Genomic DNA, 24,139 nt, shown 5'->3' with positions numbered 1-24,139 from the left:
GCCAAACAAAATTCCTTTGTTTTCACTGTTTTATTGAAGGAAATTATTTTTGAGGTGTGACTACATCAGAAAATATTAGCTTCAGAGTCAGTCATGTGCTTGAAATGCTTCATTTCACAAAAGGCTAATTATCTCAGCTTCTAATTTGAAACGCCTCTTTTTGCTCAAAACAACCCATCTTCTCCGGCTCATAACTAAAGAACGGAAAATGATATCAATAAACTTTTTTTTGCTGATGATAGAAGAGAGTCTCCTCGTTCTTTGTGCGTGTTCGGTGTTTACATAGTAATATCACACAATATTCTGTGGGCCTCGAGAAATCACTGAAAACGCTCTGAAACTCTGGCACTGTCCGTTCTCCAAAAGTGGCTGGCACTCAATGAGTTAATGGTCATACAGTATTTAAAGATGTTGTTGAACACAAAATATCTGCTATCAGCAGCTTCAAAGCTGAAATTTTGGTATCGCCATCCCATATTCCAAAACCCATGCCAATTGAACCCTATGTACTTAGTTTATCGCCTGTTGGGCAATACTTTACAACTGATGAAATATTAAATGTCAGCAAACTTGATAAGAGTGGGCACAATCCATGCCTCTATCCCAATGAATCACTATTCCTCTTCAGCCACAGGCCTACACTACATATATATATATATATATATATATATATATATATATATATATATATATATATATATATATATACTACGCCCACCTGGAAAACCGCATTTCTCCACCTGCAAGTTTTTTTTACTTTCACTTAACGCTCGCTCAGTGTTTAGACAGATCACTCGTCGTGTTTCAAGCAACAAGCGTCTTCCACATCTATTCGACTGATATGTTTAACGTAAGTCCTCTCGAGTCTGTGTCTCTCTTTATGTGTGTATCTCTGAATGAGCCACAGTGAGTGAGTGAGAGTGAACTGGGCAGCACCCACGGCCCGCCTCCTTCTCCTCCTATACACAGGCTGCCTGAGTCTGCTCTGCTCTTCTCTGGATCATGGAAGAGTGAAAATATCACTATTCCAGACATTAGTAGTCTATCTATGACATAAGACTAATGCCAAATTCAAGTGGATTTGGTAGTGTGGGAAGCACTGCAGTACCAGACCCGAACACTCTAAAATAATGGTCGCATCTGCAGTCTGAAACCCTGAATGGAGCGCTGGACTGAAAGGCACGCGCCACTGTCTTGTATTTCACGTCTTTAAAGGAGAACTAACCTCCAAAACACTTTTTTTCAGCTTTTAACCAATATATATGACTTTGGGGGTGATGTGTGAAGAATTCTGGTCAGAATTTCCACATTTGACACCAAACTGTTGCCATTTTACCATTTGTATCATTTTTCAGCAGCATATCTGGCATAAGCGCCCTCTTAGGGTCAAAGACTGCTTTTTTTTTTTTTCTCAAATGAATGGGAGATTAGGGGCACACTGACGTCACAGTGCCCCCAAAGACTATGGGATTTCAAGATAATTACTCCCCTACCCCCTCTGTACCCTTTCGGCTCCTAAGAACTCCAAGCCTATTCTTATTGAAGTTTGCTCTTAAAATACTGAACCAAACGTTGTCAAAGTTGGCACATGTCTTAATTATAGTTAGTTTCCCGCTGAATGTGTCACTACTTTATTAATATCTTACCTGAATAAGCTCGAATGATGATGTATATATTATCAGTCCGAGTTGGAAGCAGCTGTCTCCAGCCCAGCCAGGCGGGAGTAACCTCGCGTCACCAGGCTCTTCTCGGCGAGAAAGAGCCTGGCTCCCGCCCACAATTGATTTTGTCACCCTACTGGTTCCTGCCTAGAGCCCGCCCTAGACCGGATGGCAGCGTTTCTAGCTCGTCAACTTTCACGTTAACTTGACAATTTGACCCAAGTATCAGAATCCTCTTTCACCGTTTTGACCGGTGTGTCAGGCGGTGGTGGCGGAGATGCCATATTGCATAAACGTTTTGTTTTATGTAACGCTAGCTTTGTTTTGATCAGACTCTAGTTTAGGTAACATCACCGCGTCAAGCTAACGGCAACAAAGACGTTGTTAGGCGCATTGCCATCCGGTGTTAATTCTGGGTCCGGGGTTTACGCCCCCATGACAAAAAGCGGGGTGGAAGGTGCCCAGACTAGGCGGGAGAGAGTCCTACTGTAAACCTCATGCACTAGCTCCAAGCTCCGCGGGCGCGCGCAGCAGAGCAGAGCTCTCTGTGCTGTGAGAGTAGAGAGAGCAGTCTGATATTTCCGCAAACAAATATGGTCGCAGTTTAGCGCACATGTAAAATATAACGCTATACTACGACGTGACAACGTGACAAAGCTTCTCTAAACACATCGGCTACTATCATTTCCCTGCATCCCTCCTACTGAGATTATATCGGTAATGATTTTGGACAGACTGAATGCGCGGAGGAGAAGGAGAGATCTGCAGCTCTGCCCTGAGTAGCCCTGAGAGACACTCGCCTCGCTCCGACTACTGTGCCCGTCTGTGAAAAGCGTCCTGTCCAGTCGCACCTTCGCAAACAGATGCGGGATTCCCTCAATCCTGTACCCAATCTCAGACTGTATTCTCGAAATCGCACACCAGCTATTTCTGTCTGTTTGTTTGTTGCTCCGTGAGGTTACAAGCGCCCCATGCATGCAACAGGCTGTTTCGCCAGCCTGGGTCTGGCAGGAGGGAGGAGGCGCAGGCAGCCTGCACTGCGCTGAGAGGAAAAAACTTTTGCACAACTTTTAACAACAATCACGAAAAGCCCCCAAACTAAAATGAAAAAGGGACTATATGGCAACTTGGACGAGGGAATGACGTAGAGAAATCTCGCATTGTGTTACCCCAGAACGGGGGGTTTGTCGTATTGTGCGGTGTGCTGCTGTAACGAGCCCATGCCACTTTGCTCTCGTAACGTAGTTCAACACACTGCCATAGAGTTACATGCAGAAAAATAATTAAATTTCTAGTTCGCCACTGAATTACCAAATTGATATAACTTTCAACCATTTTGAGCAAAGCTCTTTCCATACAGGCCACCAGCGTTGGCTAATTGTTGATATTTATACAGATATGGCCCCTCTCAAATAAATTATTTTTGAGGCAATAGGCAAACTGTAATGGCGTCGATTTCCGAAAAAAAATCTGGACTTCAACACAGCCAAAGAGTCCAGTATAGACAAGAGCATATGTCATTTCTTGGTTTTTTCCATAGGTATTTTCAAATCACTGTTCTAATACATATCTAGGGGGTTAGTCCGAAACAAATAACTGGTTTCAACCGACTGTCCGATTAATCAATTGTTTGAGCCCATGACATAATGTATTTGTTCATTGCTTTCCTGTTAAGCTGTGTTCACACCGAGATATTTATTTTTCGCTCTGTCGCTTGATTCAACCCTTTGGAATCACTCTGTCGCTCTGTTTAAATCGCTCATCAACAGGCACACGAATTGACGGACATGTGGGGGCTATAACGTTACGCAATGTCATGATGTTTGTCCACTACGAGCCACCGTAGATTAGGGCTGTCACTTTTTATTCGAAATTCGAATTCAACTTCGAATGTGGGGGAGGAGGGCATGTTCGAATGTATAATTGACCTGTTCGATTTTTTTTTTTTATTCTTTATTATTTATTTTTTTTATTAACCAAAATTAACCAACTGCTGCTTGCTGGTAATGTTAATCCCATGTCAGAAAAAGTCTCCAGATTTGTCGCATTAGTCTCTTCTGAGAAAGATTGTCTCCAGGGTCTGAAAAGTTGAAAAAAATGTAATTAACCAATTCGAATTCGAACATTTTGCGGGCAATTAAAGTTCATTCGAACTTTATTTTGGGAAAAAGTGACAGCCCTACCGGCGTAGATGTTTACAAGCTAAGCCTATCAGCGTGCTCCTAACGCGAGGTCCATACCGGTAGTACAGACTTCACTTTATGTCAGCTGTCAGCCTGTCAATGCGGTTTGTTGCCACACAATAAACCAGTGGTTTGTTCCAAGCCAGTGATCCTTGACTCGCTCTCACACAGCAGCCAATCAGCGTTGAACAGCGAGTGACTGATGCCAGCGTATTTTCGCTCGAGTTGGGATATTTCATCTGGGGCGACGAGCGTATTTTCTCCCTATCGCTCTGTCTCTGTCGCTCGGACGCCCAGCGATTTTTCTCCCGAGCGAATATACGCTCAATCGCTCGTTTGCATTGACTTTGTATGTAAACTCGATGCCAGCGAAAAACTTTAATAGGTCGGTGTGAACGCAGCTTTACTGTTTTTACGGGACTTTGCTTTTTAACGGGTGCTTAGAAATAACTTGTGACAGGCACTGCTATGCAGCCTTGGCTATAAAAGTTGTGATGTGTCATTTGATAAGATTTGTACTTTTAGATGTTTCAATACAGACATCACATGAAACCCATGACCAAAATATGCATACGCCCTGCCCCCCCATCTAATTTCCCTCTACTGCCTACTACAGGCAGATAAGAGGATTACCTGGCTTTGTTTATGTAAATACACCACTAGCTTAGAGTGTCTGTCACATTTGCTGAATGTCCTATCCACCTTGGCTGCTCCCCCCTCAAATGTCCCTCTATCTGCAAAAGCAATACTACAGAAAGACGAGGATGATCTCTGTTTATGTAAAGTAACCATTCAACTGTTGATGTCTCAGAAACTGCCTCTGTATTGATCTTGATTATCATATGGTCTTTGAGATGGTAGGGACAAGATGGGAGACAATGTGCATGTGACCTCTAGTGACTGGCCTGACACGCCCCCCCGACACGCCCCCCGGCCCCCCCAAGTTCAGATGCGTTCCGCTGCCTATGCAAATAACAATGTGCTCTCTTCAATAATACTTACTCAATAATAATTCTCTTTTTGGCTTTTTAGTAGGGATAGGATCTCAATAAAGTTAGATGACTAGCATAAACAGACTGATCACAATTGAGTCACAGCCACTGAAGAAGGCAGACTGTCGAATGCTACCATGATTAGTAGCTACTGCCCACTGCTGTGGAACGACGGGTCTGTTACCATGGTGATGCTGGTGAGGTGAATACACAAGGAAGAGAGGGGGGGGGGGGGGGGGAGGAGAGACAGCATGTGTTACTGTTTCAGCAAGTCAGCCTCAAGGTATGGACAGTGCAGGAAGACAGAGACAACCTACTGTAAGGTGGAGGCAGTGCAGGAAGACAGAGACAACCTACTGTAAGGTGGAGGCAGTGCAGGAAGACAGAGACAACCGTACTGTAAGGTGGACAGGAAGACAGAGACAACCGCACTGTAAGGTGGACGCAGTGCAGGAAGACAGAGACAACCGTACTGTAAGGTGGACAGGAAGACAGAGACAACCGCACTGTAAGGTGGACGCAGTGCAGGAAGACAGAGACAACCGTACTGTAAGGTGGACAGGAAGACAGAGACAACCGTATTGTAAGGTGGATGCAGTGGAGGAAGACAGAGACAACCGTATTGTAAGGTGGATGCAGTGGAGGAAGACAGAGACAACCTACTGTAAGGTGGACAGGAAGACAGAGACAACCTACTGTAAGGTGGACAGGAAGACAGAGACAACCGCGCTGTAAGGTGGATGCAGTGCAGGAAGACAGAGACAACCTACTGTAAGGTGGACAGGAAGACAGAGACAACTGCACTGTAAGGTCGACGCAGTGCAGGAAGACAGAGACAACCTACTGTAAGGTGGACAGGAAGACAGAGACAACCTACTGTAAGGTGGACAGGAAGACAGAGACAACCGTACTGTAAGGTGGATGCAGTGCAGGAAGACAGAGACAACCTACTGTAAGGTGGACAGGAAGACAGAGACAACCGCGCTGTAAGGTGGACGCGGTGCAGGAAGACAGAGACAACCGTACTGTAAGGTGGACGCGGTGCAGGAAGACAGAGACAACCGTACTGTAAGGTGGACGCGGTGCAGGAAGACAGAGACAACCGTACTGTAAGGTGGATGCAGTGCAGGAAGACAGAGACAACCTACTGTAAGGTGGACAGGAAGACAGAGACAACCGCGCTGTAAGGTGGACGCGGTGCAGGAAGACAGAGACAACCGTACTGTAAGGTGGACGCGGTGCAGGAAGACAGAGACAACCGTACTGTAAGGTGGACGCGGTGCAGGAAGACAGAGACAACCATACTGTAAGGTGGACGCGGTGCAGGAAGCCAGAGACAACCGCATGTAAGGTGGACAGTATTTCTATAGATACAGATGGAGAAACGGAACTAAGCGGGCCTCCCTCCAGCCTCCCACTGAAGTCCAGAGACTCAGTAGGATTCAGCCTCCCACTGAAGTCCAGAGACTCAGTAGGATTCAGCCTCCCACTGAAGTCCAGAGACTCGGTAGGATTCAGCCTCCCACTGAAGTCCAGAGGCTCAGTATGATTCAACCTCCCACTGAAGTCCAGAGGCTCAGTATGATTCAACCTCCCACTGAAGTCCAGAGACTCGGTATGATTCAACCTCCCACTGAAGTCCAGAGGCTCAGTATGATTCAACCTCCCACTGAAGTCCAGAGGCTCAGTATGATTCAACCTCCCAATGAAGTCCAGAGGCTCAGTATGATTCAACCTCCCACTGAAGTCAGAGGCTCGGTAGGATTCAACCTCCCACTGAAGTCAGGGGCTCGGTAGGATTCAACCTCCCACTGAAGTCAGGGGCTCGGTATGATTCAACCTCCCACTGAAGTCCAGAGACTCGGTATGATTCAGCCTCCCACTGAAGTCCAGAGACTCAGTATGATTCAACCTCCCACTGAAGTCCAGAGGCTCGGTATGATTCAACCTCCCACTGAAGTCAGGGGCTCGGTATGATTCAACCTCCCACTGAAGTCAGGGGCTCGGTATGATTCAACCTCCCACTGAAGTCAGGGGCTCGGTATGATTCAGCCTCCCACTGAAGTCAGAGACTCTGTATGATTCAACCTCCCACTGAAGTCAGGGGCTCGGTATGATTCAACCTCCCACTGAAGTCAGAGACTCAGTAGGATTCAGCCTCCCACTGAAGTCCAGAGACTCAGTAGGATTCAGCCTCCCACTGAAGTCAGAGACTCGGTAGGATCCAGCCTCCCACGGGGATTATGTCACAAATAGAAGTGTCTCTTTCTTCACAGGTCTTTGTGTCTTTAATGAGATACCAGGCCAGAGGCTTTGAGCCGCATGATGCCAGGCCAGAGGCTCTGAGCCACATGTGGTGACCGATGCAAAGGTGTAGAGTTGTACAACACCACTGAGCACCTTTCCCCAGAGCTTATAAACATTTATTAATTTATAGCTCTACTAAATTATGATGAGTCTATGTGTCAACTTTACAATGAATTGCAGGTAATTGCACAATCTCTTAATAGCCCTGTGAACGTGCTAATATACATGCTACTAAGGGAGTGATGGTGCAACCTGATGAAAGCCCTCTGCTCTTTCTCAACCTCTGATAGCTACTGATAGTATTAATCAAAGTCTGTTTCCCCATCCCCGATAGTGACACTTGGTTCATAAATCCAGTTCTGAGAGAGCTGCAGCTGCATGTTAGGCAGTAGTTTGCTGATAAGGGAAACCAGGTCTGGCCTTTTGGATTACAATCTGCTACAGCAAAGCTGATTAGCTACGCAGCTTGCTTGGATGCTAACCCTAATTACACAATGCCTTGGCACACGTGTGGGTTGGCTAACTCCAGCTACTGTCCTGTGGAGTAACGTGCGCGCTATCGTGAAATGTAGGACCCGGGAACATGACTGGCAATTTCATCCTGTGTGCTTTCTTTACTTGTGCATTTGAGATTAGTGCTGTTGTGCGGAATAGGAAATGACTTCTGTTACTCCTCAGCAGCGCGCGGTGCTTATTTTGAGCTTGTTCATCGGAATACCGTCTTGGCTAATCCAAAGCTACTTACACTCAAAACACATTGTAGTGTGATACTCACAACAGCCACATAGCATAATAAGGTTATGAATGAAATGCAAATTCCACGTGTTGAAGTCTGGGTGAAGGTTGCGTCATATTGCCCAGTGCTGCCGATGGCCAAAGAAATCAAAGACTTTCAAAAGATTGGGAAATCAAAGGCTGTCATTAGAGATGATAATAATAATAAAACTATTTTATGGATCGAGTCTGTTGGGAAATTCTCTTTACTCTTACCGCCTCCACACGGAGGTCGGACCAGAGACTGGAGCTGCTGGGGATTCAGTGCCTTGCTCAAGGACACTTCAGCAGGGCAGATGCTTCACAACGCAGGTTTGGACCTGGGTGTGATGGGTTATTCCTGTGCTAGCGGCCTTGTTGATGTTGTCTTTTGTGTAATTGGCTTGTCTGATTGCTGTGCTGCAGTGATTTCTCCACTGAAATTGAAGTCAAATATACTTTTGCCATTGAGTACTATGGCAGGGAGTATTGGAGTGTGTGGTAAAGCCAGCTACGTCAGCAGCAGAAACAAAGCTCCCACCATCCCATCCACACACGCACAGACACACACACACACACACACAGGCACACACACAAGCACGCGTGTACCCCCCCCCCCCCCCCCCCCACACACACACACACAAATACAAGATACAAACGCTGACTGTCAGACATGGGTGAGCAGCTTTTGATGAGGCACGCTGCCATGGAAACCAGCCAGGAAGCTAAGGGGGAGGTGTGTGTGTGTGTGTGTGTGTGTGTGTGTGTGTGTGTGTGTCTCTTTGAGTGGATCTCACACAGAGATAGTAGCTAGGGAGACTCACTCACCCAGGAGCTCCCAGACTCTGTGAGGGATGGATTCTGAGCCTATGGCTGTCCTGCCAAGTCCTCTGCCAAACCACAGAGCTATGGCAACCTTCATGCTGGGGACATTTCCTTCATGCTGGGGACATTTCCTTCATTCTGGGGACATTTCCTTCATGCTGGGGACTTTCATGCTGGGGACATTTCCTTCATGCTGGGGACATTCCCTTCATGCTGGGGACTTTCATGCTGGGGACATTTCCTTCATGCTGGTGACATTTCCTTCATGCTGGTGACATTTCCTTCATGCTGGTGACATTTCCTTCATGCTGGGGACATTTCCTTCATGCTGGGGACATTTCCTTCATGCTGGGGACTTTCATGCTGGGGACATTTCCTTCATGCTGGTGACATTTCCTTCATGCTGGGGACATTTCCTTCATGCTGGGGACATTCCCTTCATGCTGGGGACATTCCCTTCATGCTGGGGACTTTCATGCTGGGGACATTTCCTTCATGCTGGTGACATTTCCTTCATGCTGGGGACATTTCCTTCATGCTGGGGACATTTCCTTCATGCTGGGGACTTTCATGCTGGGGACATTTCCTTCATGCTGGTGACATTTCCTTCATGCTGGTGACATTTCCTTCATGCTGGGGACATTCCCTTCATGCTGGGGACATTCCCTTCATGCTGGGGACTTTCATGCTGGGGACATTTCCTTCATGCTGGTGACATTTCCTTCATGCTGAGGACATTTTTCCTTCATGCTGAGGACATTTCTTTCATGCTGGGGACATTTCCTTCATGCTGAGGACATTTCCTTCATGCTGAGGACATTTCCTTCATGCTGGGGACATTTCCCTGCCCTGCTCAAGTACCTTCATGCTGGTGACATTTCCCTGCCCTGCTGAAGTAGGTCATGTCAGTAGTACGTTGGTGCTAAATTACAGTACTGGGATGACCAGAGCTACTAAACTCTCCCTATGACACCATGGACTGGGTGTGTGTGGTATCTGTGACTGTGACCATAGGCGATGAATCTGAACATGAATATTGCCCATCTACCTAGGGTTTCTTTCAAGATGAGCTGTACTCAATGCGGCCCGAATGAAATTTAAGATAGTTCGCACAATCATAACAAGACTCTCATATGGTGTGTGCTCAAAGTCTAAAATAAGCTATTGTACTGTACTGACTATGGCTGCCTGGAGTTGTATACAAGCTCTATCAAGTAAATTATAAGAACACAGTCTATGTCAAGATAAACTTTGCCACCCCCCCCCCCCCTACACACACACACACACACACACACACATGCACGCACAAGCACACACACACACACACACACACACACACACACACACACACACACACACACACACACACACACACACACACACACGATTTACAGTAGGGGTTTGACCGGGGTACATGACAACAGCAGCAAATCTAATCAGGTGGAACAGCATGCCTGTGCTAAGGACAGTGGTGTGCCTGTGTGTGCGCGTGTGTGTGTGTGTGTGTGTTCTCGTGTGTGCACGCGCGCATGCGTGTGTGTGTGCCCACACTAATAAGATATGGAGAGAATATGAAGAACAAAGAAAGATGGCGTCTTCCCTCCCTTCCCCTCTCTGTTCCACCACTCAGAGGAGGAGAAAGTACATTACAGAAGTCCCTCAGGCGTAGATTGGCATCGCCAGTCACTAATGCTGGGGAGGAGAGGGCTGGCTGGCTGGTTGAAAGACATGTACTCAGTCACTGGTAGGAAAGTCATTATTGATATAGGTACCATGACTACATGAATGCAGCCGTCAATCAGAGTCAAGCACAGGTCACATTGTTTATATAACTCATCGCTCACACTTGCCAGTTAGCTGAGGGGAGCTGCCACTTGCAATTCTTATCAACCAACTACTCTTCCAGCTTGGAGCAAACAAGACCATGGATCAGTCCCCTCCATGGCAGTCTGTAAGGGTTTAGCTAGGTACAGAATGCATTCTAACTCAATGGAACTGGCCAATTGGTCAGCGTGATGAGAGCATAGACACTAAAACCATGTCCCCAGAAGAAAATTTGACTGCTATATTCACACATGTGAGCCCTCAGGTGTGAAGGGAAATTCCGGGAAATGGCCGATATTGATTTACAGGCGATGTTCCTGTACGCATGTGTGAAAACGGCTCTACTATCACACGTATGCTGTTCACATGGAGCATCATGGGAAATGTTCTACCAGGTAAGCATGGATGATTTCTCATCAACACAACAGCAGTTGACCAGCAGGCTGATCTATTCTATTTGTGGAATGATAAATTCATACAAGCAGATTAGTTGTGGATGATAAATTCATAGTGTACATCCTTCCTAGCATGACCTGTGGAATGAACCAATCAGATTGGTGTGGATGTGCATTTCCTGTGCACTGGATCATGGCCAAGCCAGACCGCTCAGGGTGTGTGTTGTCTAGAAATGGCCCACAGTGACAGAGACACAGGCACAGAGCTTAAGACTCAAGGCTACGGGTGGTACTCATCCAAAACCACACGCAGATATGGGACACTCACCTTGACATAATGAACCAGGCTCTCCTGCTCGTTGACTTTGTAGGTCTTTACGCCGTACTCCTTGGCCAGTCGGAGGATGCGGTTCTGAGTCGGGCCGATGTAAGCTCCGCCCAGATCGACCCACTTTGTCTCCTTATTCTACATAAAGAATCGTTAAAACAAAAAGATGAACATTCACCTCAGAGCAGAATGCAGATTTTTTTTTTGCTGTACGGAATTCTATTATGTCAAAAGTTTTTTATTCAAAAGCATTTTCATAGACAATTGCCATACAGAATTCTGGCTCAAGGAAGAAAGCAACATTTTACAACAACATTTAATGTTGGCTCTCCTGCTCTTACCCGTACGGTGAAGGTGCGTCCACCGACCCGATCCCTGGCCTCCAGAACAACAGGACTCAGCCCATTGGCTTTCAACAGCTTAGCTGCACTGAGTCCTGCACACAGAGAGAGATAGATAGATCAAGTACACTTCCTCTACTGCAGATCAACTGTGTGTGTGTGTGTGTGTGTGTGTGTGTGTGTGTGTGTGTGTGTGTGTGTGTGTGTGTGTGTGCGTGCATGCGTGTGTGTGCGTGTGCATGTGTGTGTGTGCGTATGTGTGTTTGTAGGCTCTTCTCTCCCTTCCTCATCCCTCGTCCCCATTAACTTTTGCCCAGTAAAGGCACTGAAGACAGACTCAGCACTGAAGGCATACTGTAACGAGCAGCTGTCCACAATGACCAGAGGTCTCTGTCAACATCATGACAGGTTGACTGTCATCGCAGGGGGAGGGGATATCCTTGCAGGCATGCGAGGGAGAGAGGCACGCTTCCACAACAAAACACAAACCAGCTGACCTAATCATGTGAGGAGAGAGAGATCAGACCAAAGAGACTGACTGACTGACTGACTGACTGACTGACTGACTGACTGACTGATCCACGTGGGAGAACACTGCCTTCCACACACACTGACCTCGGGGCATCGCTGTCATAACTTTAGTTCAAGTTATGTACCCATAGTAAGCACACATGAAAGAGTTTGTGCACTCACACATGCACAAACACACACATGCACAAACACACACATGCACAAACACACACATGCACAAACACACACATGCACAAACACACACATGCAGAGGATTAGCCAGCATAGAGACACTGCGGAGCGCGTCATCATTCAGAAACCACGCCCAAAACGGGGGAAAACACAAACTCCCGTCCAATCCTGGCGTTCTCCTATGTATGTCGCGTGCATGGTCGGGTCTTGCACAAAAAGATCGTATATACAGAAGATGAACACTCCAACTTACTTCATTGACAGCAACATCCACATTTTTCTTCTCGCCAATTCTCAATGGCTTCCTTGTTTTCCTCGGGAGTACAAAAAAACGTAAACTGGCGTTTTTTTTAATTTGTTGTCTGCGCAGCCCACCACACAACAGCTTTTAGCTATGTTTAATTCAAGGAAAATGACACTGGTGTGTGGAAATTAACGGAGCTTTTCCCCCGTGATGGGCGTGGCCTATTTCATGCAGTGTCTCTATACGCTATGCTGAGTTAGCAGTGCTGCACTTTGTCAGTGCAGCAGCCAACCGAGAGCTATCCAAGAGATACATGAGTGTTTACATGCAAGATATACAAGATACTCTTCACTGCATGTAAACTATAGTGTAGTGTACAGCGAGAGCTTTATTTCAGACAACGCCCAAATGGAAGAATGCAAAACACATACCGAGCACAGGGGGAGCTGTTAGGAGACTAAACAGGATGAGAGCCAAGGAAATGCCAAGAGGGAAAAAAGGCGTATGGTGAACTTCACCCTGCTCTGAGCTCCCCTGTCTCAACCACTGCTCTGTGCTAATGTTTTCACGGCTCTCTCGGCCCGCGCTCCCTCTCTTCTTCTCTTTACCTCGCTCTCTCACTCTCTCTCTCCTTCTCTTTACCTCGCTCTCTCACTCACTCTCTCTCTTCTCTTTACCTCGCTCTCTCACTCACTCTCCCTCTCTTCTCTTTACCTCTCTCTCTCTCACTCACTCTCCCTCTCTTCTCTTTACCTCTCTCTTCTTCTCTTTACCTCTCTCACTCACTCTCTCTCTTCTTCTCTTTACCTCTCTCTCTCCCTCTCTTCTCTTTACCTCTCTCTTCTTCTCTTTACCTCTCTCACTCACTCTCTCTCTTCTTCTCTTTACCTCTCTCTCTCTCTCTCTCCCTCTCTTCTCTTTACCTCTCTCTTCTTCTCTTTACCTCTCTCTCTCTCACTCTCTCTCCCTCTCTTCTCTTTACCTCTCTCTTCTTCTCTTTACCTCTCTCTCTCACTCTCTCTCTCCTTCTCTTTACCTCACTCTCTCACTCTCTCTCTCTCTCTTCTTCTCTTTACCTCTCTCTCTCTCCCTCTCTTCTCTTTACCTCTCTCTCTTCTTCTCTTTACCTCTCTCTCTCACTCTCTCTCTCCTTCTCTTTACCTCACTCTCTCTCTCTCTCACTCTCTCTCCCTCTCTTCTCTTTACCTCTCTCTCTTCTTCTCTTTACCTCTCTCTCACTCTCTCTCCCTCTCTTCTCTTTACCTCTCTCTCTTCTTCTCTTTACCTCTCTCTCTTCTTCTCTTTACCTCTCTCACTCTCTCCCTCTCTTCTTCTCTTTACCTCTCTCTCCCTCTTCGTCTCTTTACCGCTCTCTCTCTCTCTCTCTTCTTGTCTTTATCTCTCTCTCACTCTCTCCCAGATCTCACTAAGCCTGAGAGGCTGGCAGGATCTATATTAGTTTAAAGGTACTTGTATCCTCCCTGTGCAAGCACACACACACACACACACACACACACACACACACACACACACACACACACACACACACACACACACACACACACACACACACACACACACACACACACACACACACACACACACACACACAGCCCGCCAGGCTTTGGAGAAAGCATTAGCCCTGGCCAGAGGATGCTCGCAGATCTCCCCAGTTAAATTGATGCTATTAGGTGTTCTCAATTCAAAGGTCAGACTCTCTGTCGTCCCAAACAAAGAACATCTTTCATTGTGTCTGTCTACTGTTTGTGCCTGCAGGGGGCAGCAGCGCTCATAGCAGGTAAAGTGGCCTCCTTCCTATTGCGCTGCTGCTTTGATCAAAAAGCTTCTTCGGCTTCTTGGAGGCATCATCTTTTTGTTAGAAAAACATCAATCCTTGGGTAAATTTGACAAACCGATGCAGACATGAATCTATCATGACTTCAATGGATTCAGAACAAGCATGCCTTTGTTGTTTTCCGCCATTTCTGCGTATAGTCGCTGAGATAAATGGGGGGGTGCACTGGGCAAATCAGCATGGTAAGACTGTTCCAGTCCTGAACTTCAGCTGAGGAGAACAGTGGAGGACAGATTGAAATTCAGCTCATGCAACTATGAAGCAAACAGACTGGAGGGAAAAACAATCTAGTGATGGGAGGTGGAAAGATTGAGTCCAGGTGTGGGTCTAGGTCTGTTCATTTAAGTCAGTCACATGTTATGTGAGGTCAAGTTTAAAAAATGGTGTCACTACAATGAATTGGCTATTATGTGGACTAAACATAATCACACATGAATACAATTGGGCTTATTAAATCCATAAGTCTTGACTTTCCAGTCATATCCAATTTATGCAATTCCAAGACTGTTTAGGAACCCCAGCACACAGAAATATTAAAATACAATAGGCAAAAATAACATAGCCTTATTTATACTGCATGCAAAAACTGAATGTTTTGCATCATGGGATTAGCATAAAGTGGGCATGTCTGCAAAGGGGAGACTCGTGGGTACCCATAGAACCCATTCTCATTCAGATATCTTGAGGTGAGAGAGGTCAAGGGACCCCTTTGAAAATAGCCATGCCAGTTTTTCCCCTCGCCAAAATTTAGCATAACTTTGGAGCGTTATTTTGCCCCTTTCCCGACAAGCTAGCATGGCATGTTTGGTACGAATCTTGGTCTTATAATACCAGTGTCTTCACTCTAGCTTTAAAAATGAGCCCGTCATGTAGCGCCCGCCCACCAGGAGTGACACTTTGAAGGGGCCCTTGGTAGCTTTGATGCAAGCTACCTAAGGCAATTGCCGACCTTTGCCTAATGGTAAAGTCTGCCCCTGTATGGAGGAAAAGGTTATCCAGACCTTCTCACCGTATACCTCCCTCTCACCTCACCCTGTTTCTGTTACAGCCTGCTGTCAGCCATTCAGTTGTTCTCTTTTTAACTTTAATCTCCTCCCCTCTGCTCTCTTGCTCTCCTCCTTTCCTCTCCCCTCCTCTCCTCCCCTCCCCTCCTCTCCTCTTCTGCCTCCTCTCCTCCTTTCCTCTCCTGCCTCCTCTCCTCTGCTCTCCTCCCCTTCTCTGCTCCCCTCTCCTCCTCTCCTGGCAGTTATTTCTCTCTTTATTTCTCCCCCTCTCCTGGCTCCCCACTGTTGCCCTTGGGGCTATGGTTGACCTAATTGTCTTCTCGTCTCTCTGTGATATTTGTAAAGATAAAAAGAAAGAAAAAATCCAGACTGGCTTTTTCTTCCTGCATCTGCATTAACTGTCAAGTTTCCAAATCCACAGTGTCGTTTCTGTCATTTGACCTGAAGGTAGACAGACAGTGGAGAGTGGCTTTGACCTGAAGGTAGACAGTGGAGAGTGGGTTTGACCTGAAGGTAGACAGACAGTGGAGAGTGGGTTTGACCTGAAGGTAGACAGTGAAGAGTGGCTTTGACCTGAAGGTAGACAGTGGAGAGTGGCTTTGACCTGAAGGTAGACAGTGAAGAGTGGCTTTGACCTGAAGGTAGACAGTGGAGAGTGGCTTTGACCTGAAGGTAGACAGACAGTGGAGAGTGGCTTTGACCTGAAGGTAGACAGTGAAGAGTGGCTTTGACCTGAAGGTAGTCAGACAGTGAAGAGTGGCTTTGACCTGAAGGTAGACAGACAGTGAAGAGTGGCTTTGACCTGAAGGTAGACAGTGAAGAGTGGCTTTGACCTGAAGGTAGACAGACAGTGGAGAGTGGCTTTGACCTGAAGGTAGACAGACAGTGGAGAGTGGCTTTGACCTGAAGGTAGACAGACAGTGGAGAGTGGCTTTAACCTGAAGGTAGACAGTGGAGAGTGGCTTTGACCTGAAGGTAGACAGTGGAGAGTGGCTTTGACCTGAAGGTAGACAGTGAAGAGTGGCTTTGACCTGAAGGTAGACAGACACTGGAGAGTGGCTTTGAGCTGAAGGTAGACAGACAGTGGAGAGTGGCTTTGACCTGAAGGTAGACAGACAGTGGAGAGTGGCTTTGACCTGAAGGTAGACAGTGAAGAGTGGCTTTGACCTGAAGGTAGACACTGGAGAGTGGCTTTGACCTGAAGGTAGACAGTGGAGAGTGGCTTTGACCTGAAGGTAGACAGTGGAGAGTGGCTTTGACCTGAAGGTAGACAGTGAAGAGTGGCTTTGACCTGAAGGTAGACACTGGAGAGTGGCTTTGACCTGAAGGTAGACACTGGAGAGTGGCTTTGACCTGAAGGTAGACAGTGGAGAGTGGCTTTGACCTGAAGGTAGACAGTGGAGAGTGGCTTTGACCTGAAGGTAGACAGACAGTGGAGAGTGGCTTTGACCTGAAGGTAGACAGTGAAGAGTGGCTTTGACCTGAAGGTAGACAGTGAAGAGTGGCTTTGACCTGAAGGTAGACAGTGGAGAGTGGCTTTGACCTGAAGGTAGACAGTGAAGAGTGGCTTTGACCTGAAGGTAGACAGTGGAGAGTGGCTTTGACCTGAAGGTAGACAGACAGTGGAGAGTGGCTTTGACCTGAAGGTAGACAGTGAAGAGTGGCTTTGACCTGAAGGTAGACAGACAGTGGAGAGTGGCTTTGACCTGAAGGTAGACAGACAGTGGAGAGTGGCTTTGACCTGAAGGTAGACACTGGAGAGTGGCTTTGACCTGAAGGTAGACAGTGAAGAGTGGCTTTGACCTGAAGGTAGACAGACAGTGGAGAGTGGCTTTGACCTGAAGGTAGACACTGGAGAGTGGCTTTGACCTGAAGGTAGACAGTGAAGAGTGGCTTTGACCTGAAGGTAGACAGTGGAGAGTGGGTTTGACCTGAAGGTAGACAGTGAAGAGTGGCTTTGACCTGAAGGTAGACAGTGGAGAGTGGGTTTGTGGCACTCTCTGTTCTATCTTGTCTTTTAGTCTAGACCCATGCTCTAACTTGTTTCACAGTAAGAAGGAACAGAAAAAGTGCAATATACATCTTGTCCACTTCTCTCTCTCACACTCTCTCTCTCTCTCTCTCTCTCTCTCTCTCTCTCTCTCTCTCTCTCTCTCTCTCTCTCTCTCTCTCTCTCTCTCTCTCTCTCTCTCTCAGACACGCACACACACACTCTGCTCTTTGCCATGTCAATACAATGTGCTTACTGGAAAATGAGAGTGGCAGGAGAGACATGGTTTCCCTGGCAACGGTAGGCTAATTGTTAAGATGCAGCCACTTGGCAGGGACAAACTATTTGTGTTGGGGGGGGGGGGGCTTAGCAGCTTTCTCCTACAGCAACAGTGACATAACCAGTTCATCTGCAGACCAGGAAAATAAAAAAACAATGCTACTACTATATTCAATCTCAAGAACAAAACAAAGCCAAACCTGGCTGTCAGACTGTCAAATACTTTTTTTCACTGACCAGCTACTGTGAGAGACTGACCTGCAAATGCACCAAAACAGCTCCCCCCCCCCCCCCCCCCCCCCGCCAAAACAGCTCCCCCCCCCCCCCCCCGCCGCCGCCGCCGCCGCCTTTGTCGATGGGTGGGTGGTGGGCATGCGGCGGGGGACCACGGGCCGGATTCGAAACCCGGGTCGGCCGTGCAAGGGACTGAGCCTTCGTGGTACACGCTCTACCAGGTGAGCCACCATGATGTCCCAGCTTATATTGACATTGGCTGTTTGGCATGTTACAAATTTATAATATAACAAATCTGTACATATTCCTACATTCCTACTGTGAATGACCTGGAGTTTTCACATACATCTCATGACTGAAATAATCCGGCTGACAAAGCTGCTCCTTCTAGGAATGATATGGATCTGTTAATCTCCAACAGTTATATTACTTAACCAGGCAGCCATAAACAGCCAACCAAACTCGTACTATATGGGCACTTATTTGGTGGCCAAAGTCTAAAGTCCTGAGCTCAAAATGGCTCAGGAGGTAGAGCAGGTTGTCCACTAATCAGAAGGTTGGTGGTTCGATCCCCAGCTCCTCCAGTCTGCATGTCGAAGTGTCCTTGGGCAAGACACTGAACCCCAAATTGCTCCCGATGGCTGTGCCAGCACCCTGCGTGGCAGCTGGCCGCCTTCGGTGTGTGAATGGGTGAATGTAGGCAGTAGGCACATTGTAAAGCGCTTTGGATAAAAGCGCTATATAATTGCAGTCCATTTACCATTTTACCATCCATAAAATCATAGGCTGTCTATTGTCTAATCATGTGGAGCTTAATGTTTAACAGCATTATCCTATTCACCTTATGTTCAGACCTTACAGTGGGCCAAATTCTTCCGGGTCCTTTTAACACTTCCACTGCGCAAAATAAGAGAGTTGTTTTTGGAGCGGAAAGTGAAGGGGTAAAATAAAGAACATAGCCTAGGCCTACTACTTTGAGCCGGTACACAGCAAGCAAGCGAGTATCCACTGTTAGCCAGGTCAGATAACGTTATCGTTGACAATGACGAGCACTTTCTTGTAAAACATACCTGGACTCCAACAAAGAAAGCTTCAGATAGTTGTCTCTCCTCCGAGGCAGCGCGAGCCACTAACGTCAATAAGACCCGCAGACGTTAACGTAATTCCCTGGAATGCGAGACTTAACGAGCCAGTTACTACATGGCGTTGCATTCTGTTACATACAATTGGCTAAATTATTAGTTAATTCAGAGTTAGATGATATTGGAGCAGCGCAGCCATTTTTTATTTTATTTTATTATTATTTTTATCCGGAAGTTTTGATACGGCCACACAACCGGGTCAAATGGGCGTGGCTACATAAGGTGAATACAGACAGCATATCCTTCCGATGGCTCTCGTCATCTCTTGTCCCCCAGCGCTGCCCAGTTATAACAGTCCAGATCACATGAGCAGCCTCCCACATGGGCAGAAGATCAGAGTTGACGTGCAGCTTCAACTCAACGTCAACAGCAAGTCAGGAATGCCTCACAGTAGCTGGCTCTGGCTGCTGGCTCATCTGCCACTAAGTGCCTGCGTAGGTCTGTTACAGCAACACTCCTGCTGCAACTCAAAAGTCATGTTCATCAAAGACTAGAACTGACTAGAACTGAAGCACACAATATCTAGACATGACATGACAACTAAAACCTAGAAAAGATTCACTTCAAAATCTGGTGCATCCATTTTGGAAAATGGATAGAAATGTTATGTGATGTTGTTTTCCCTGTTATAGTCCCCTGTGTTCCCTTTCCCTGTTATAATCACTTGTACAGTGGAATCCGCTTATAGTGATCATGGTTGTTGTTGTTAGCTCTCCTCTATTCTCTGCTTACGTTGCATACCCAAAAAAATTACAGCCGATCTGAAGGCAGAAATCTAACTCTGATTGTGTACTTAGCAGTGAAAAGTCGTCTTTATGTCTGTCTCAGTGGTCTCCGTGTCCGCATAAAACAACAGTGAAGCATCGTTTACTGTCCAGAGTTGACTCATCTGGTGACGTCACGCGATGTTTTGTTTGTGCTCTGGTCGCTCCACCCAGCTCATTCAGCAGCTTCAGAGAGGAGCGCTCGTTTCGTTGTTGAGGCGGGTGGGGCAGAATCGAACACAAATGTATTAATATTGAACGCGTTTTTCTTCGGCATTACGCAGAAACAGTGCTCTGCACTCAGTCACTCCCCGAGTTTGAAGTCGATCAGACAAACGGTTCTCGAGATACGCGAAGGACAGAGGGACAGAGAGAGAGAGACAGACACTGCTGGCATTATAGTGTAGATATCGCGATATGAATTTTTGACGATATGATAATGAACTGTAATGATATATCGATAACGATACAGCACCCCCGTACACTGAAGATTCTCACGAAATCCTCTGACAACTGTTCTTTCTTCTCAAAACGATTCAATAGTCATGAGATTCTGCATAACAGTAGTGAAACTCCTCTGGCTGCTGTCTTTGTCAGCTAAAGCGAAGCGGTGTCTCCCCTGCAGAACAAACACATGACAGTCACACAAGAAAATCCAATCACGGCCGAGCAACAAGTGAGCCTCTTGAATCGGGGGCGGGGCTACATATTGATCCAGAAGGCGAGACATTGACGAGACAAGCAGCAATCCCATTTCCCCCTCTGCTCTCAGGGCCGAGGCACTGATTGGCTGTTCACAGGCGACAAACCAAGCAGCAAAAACAATTACACGTGAGCCTGTAATTCAGAGAGACAGGGAGAGAGAGAGAGAGAGAGGAAGAGAGCGAGCGAGACAGATATGAGAAAGTGTGTTTTCCCCATGCGTTGAGAGAGCAATGCGTATAGATTTGAGCTCAGGTTGTGCTAGAATTGATCTAAGAAAGGCAGTCAGGCGTGTAGCGAATAGGTTTACAAAGATGAACACTGTTTTAGTCTGCCAGTTCAATAGGAAACCGGGACAATGCTGATAAATGGCTGAAGGTTAGGTGTGCTTGATACACACGCTCAAATCGATCAATGTTCAGTCAGTACTTAATCAATAATGGACATCATCACCATCATTTGGGACATCATTTGAACAGTACAACTCCTCTTCATGCCGACATTAAATAAACGACCACAGAAAAGCAGCACACTTGGACTGTGCCTGAAACGCTGCAAAACCATTTTGACAGATGCAACACCTGCCTCAAGTCGAGTGAAATCCCATGCTTTTAAGATGTCACACCTAACCCTAACCCTAACCCTAACCCTAACCCTAACCCTAACCCTAACACCTAACCCTAACCCTAACCCTAACCCTAACCCTAACCCTAACCCTAACACCTAACCCTAACCCTAACCCTAACCCTACACACAGACACAAATGAGGCCTGTCTGTTTTCCAGTCATACAAACATCTATCAGCCAATCCAAATGTGTTTTTCTCACAATCAGGATCATTTCAGAGAGGGTTAACACAGCTGAGATTAGACACACATTTCTCATGGCCTTATCTGCCACACACAAAGACATGCCCCCCCCGCCCCCACACACACACACACGACAAACATACACACAAGACAAACACACACGCGCACGCACACGCACACACACACACACACACACACAAGCGAAGAACACACGCACACATGTACCATCCCAGAAACGATGCATATATGGGACATCCATCTAATGATGATATTTTGCAGTCTTGTTTGCACAGCTGGCAGAGAAAGTGCTCTTCTAGGATTGCGTCCTGGCTGATGGTGATTAGGCAGACTGCCAGAAAGGCTAAAAGCTCTGTGCTGGAGCTGTTAGAAAGGAAGTGGCTTCAACAAAGCTGTAGGAAAACCAACAGTGTATTCTGTAGACTCAACAGGTGCACCTAACTCTGATGGTGTGGAATTGGCCTGACAACACCGATTGCAAGGTTCAGTATGACTCAAGAAGTCCACGCAAGAAAACACAAAAAAGGTTAACCAAGACCTGTGTGTTATGAATGATACCATCTGGGAAAGATGATTTGTTGTTTTTCAAGAGAGAGCCATGTGTTGGTGTGAGGATGTGTCAGTGACTAGTTTCCACATCTCTAAATGCCATCACTCATATACAAGAACAAGAGAGTGTACTGGGCAGACTGGCACCAAGACCTGGACATGTGCGTGCGTGCACACACACACACACACACACACGCACGCACGCACGCACACACGCACGCACACATGCAGGAACCTCAGTCTCTCCATCTGTATAACAGAGATCATGTCCATCAGCCACACCTGAAAAGAAGGTGAAGAGGAGGACTTCCATTCCTTCAAAGTGAGTCTTTTGGCGACAGTTGTCCCCAGTGTCAGAGATTGTTGCACAGCTGTAGGGAAGTTCAGAGAGGACTCCGAGCAGCCAAAGATGGCGAGTTCTGCCTCCGGCTGAAGGGTTATTTTATAGGCCTTAGAGTACCAGTCAAATATTTTTGCCCAGAATCCCGTTAGTGAAGGGCAAAACCAGAAGGCATGAGATAGTGTGCCCTCTGACACCTGTCACACAGTGATGAGACAGAAGGGAAGATCTTGTGTAATTTATGCTTCGAGTAGTGAAGATGGTGAGCGACTTTAAACTGGATCAGCTGGTGTCTGCTATTAACTGAGCAGAGTTATACCACAGATAGACTCCTTTCCCATATGTCAGATAAATCAATACGAAGTTCCCCCTGCCACGCTTCTCTAATCCTCTCAGTAGAGGCTGTATTGCGGTTGTCAAACAGACATACAAATCTAGAGATAAGATGCTTGGAGTGAGGAGGGCTCAGCAATACATCAAAAAAAGCATGTTCATTGGGGAGCGCTTCAAAGGTATGAATCTTAGATCTAACATAATTTCTGATTTGCAGGAATCTGAGCCAGTTCATGCCGGGCAACTCAAACTTTCTCTTCAGTAGATCAAAAACATGCAAAATGACCGTCTAATGTATAGGTCTCTGATGGAAACCAGCCCCTTCTCACTCCAGGCATGGTAGTTTTTATCTGACCATGGAGCCAAAAAAGAGTGATTGGAACAAATCGGTGTATGGACAGAAACATCTGGTAGATTCAAAACACTCCTAACTTGGTTTAGAATTCTCACTGAGTTTTTCGTAACAAAACTTGCGTTTTGTAAAGTCTCAGGCCTCTCTAGCTTAGAAATGAACATGGCTGGCAGAGAGGAGCTTGCAATAGAGCTGGCCTCCATTTTTAGCTGCAGGGGCACCCCGAGAGTTCAATTGGCAGGAGTCCCTTGCGTTAGTCATTTAGTTTGAACGCTGTCCTGTCCTCCCTGGGGTAAAGGTCTATATGGAGAAGAGGAATCCAGCCGGGTTTATAGAACTATAAACATACTGTAGGCCTCTCAATCATCGACTGCACACTTCAGGGCTGGGTATCGACCCAAATAACCCAGTACCAAGTAGTATTGAAATTCTAAATTTCTAAATTTCTCCATTTAATCGTTTTTGGACACAGATCTAGAAAAAGAATAGTTTTTTTTTAAAGAATAGTTATTTGTTTTGTTTTGTTTGTTTTGCTCGCAGGCAATCACTGCAAGCGTTCTTCAATTTACAGTAATGTGATGTGTGATTGGCCCACTACTGCAGCAGCCACAAGCCATCCAGTCTGTGCTGAAGTTGAGTGGTATACAGCAGTAAAGAAGGTATCCAATTAAGTACTCTATTGGTATTGGGATCACTTTAAGGGTACTGGTACCGTATTGGTACTGATATTGACATTTTTTAAAGGATAGCCAGGATAGCCAGCCCTACACGTCACAGATGACAACTGCCTTGTACCGAACTGCAATCATTTAGGTCTACAAAAAACTGTGAAACTAACCCTCCAACCCCCGACCACCCTCTTCTGTTTGCACTCTCCCACCCTCCTGTGTTTTGCAGCCACCTCAAGTTCCCCCTCACACTCTCCTTCCAAACACTCATTTCCCCATCTCCCTTCCCCTTTCTCCCCCATCTCCCTTCCCCTTTCTCCCCCATCTCCCTTCCCCTTTCTCACACTTTTTCTGCCTCCGCCGGCGATAGCCGAGCCGGTAACGCCTTGACTGACTTTCGTCACATTTGCCTCAGACTTCCACTTGGACTCAAGGATGAACTGATTCGATTTTGGTGGTCAAAGTCACTGTGACCTCACGAACGCCATTTTCAACCTCGTTAACTCAATAGCTCAGTAACATGATGACAGAATTTCTTCACATTT

General features: G+C 46.6%; 1 protein-coding gene across 1 annotated transcript in view; it reads right to left on the bottom strand.

Annotated features, from left to right (window-relative positions):
• mao (monoamine oxidase) overlaps window positions 1–24,139 on the bottom strand; it is a 39,928-nt gene that overhangs the window by 11,456 nt on the left and 4,333 nt on the right. Inside the window, exons 2-3 of the mRNA XM_083638722.1 lie at window positions 11,610–11,704; window positions 11,269–11,406 (exon numbers count right to left, since the gene is read on the bottom strand). Coding sequence (XP_083494848.1) covers window positions 11,269–11,406; window positions 11,610–11,704 — 233 coding nt within the window. The remainder of the gene's footprint in view (window positions 1–11,268; window positions 11,407–11,609; window positions 11,705–24,139) is intronic.

This window comes from Poromitra crassiceps (assembly GCF_964638095.1).
Source record: "Poromitra crassiceps genome assembly, chromosome: 6".
Taxonomy (NCBI): domain Eukaryota; kingdom Metazoa; phylum Chordata; class Actinopteri; order Beryciformes; family Melamphaidae; genus Poromitra; species Poromitra crassiceps.
Note: the sequence above shows the minus strand (reverse complement) of the source record. Positions and strands in the feature narration are given on the sequence as shown.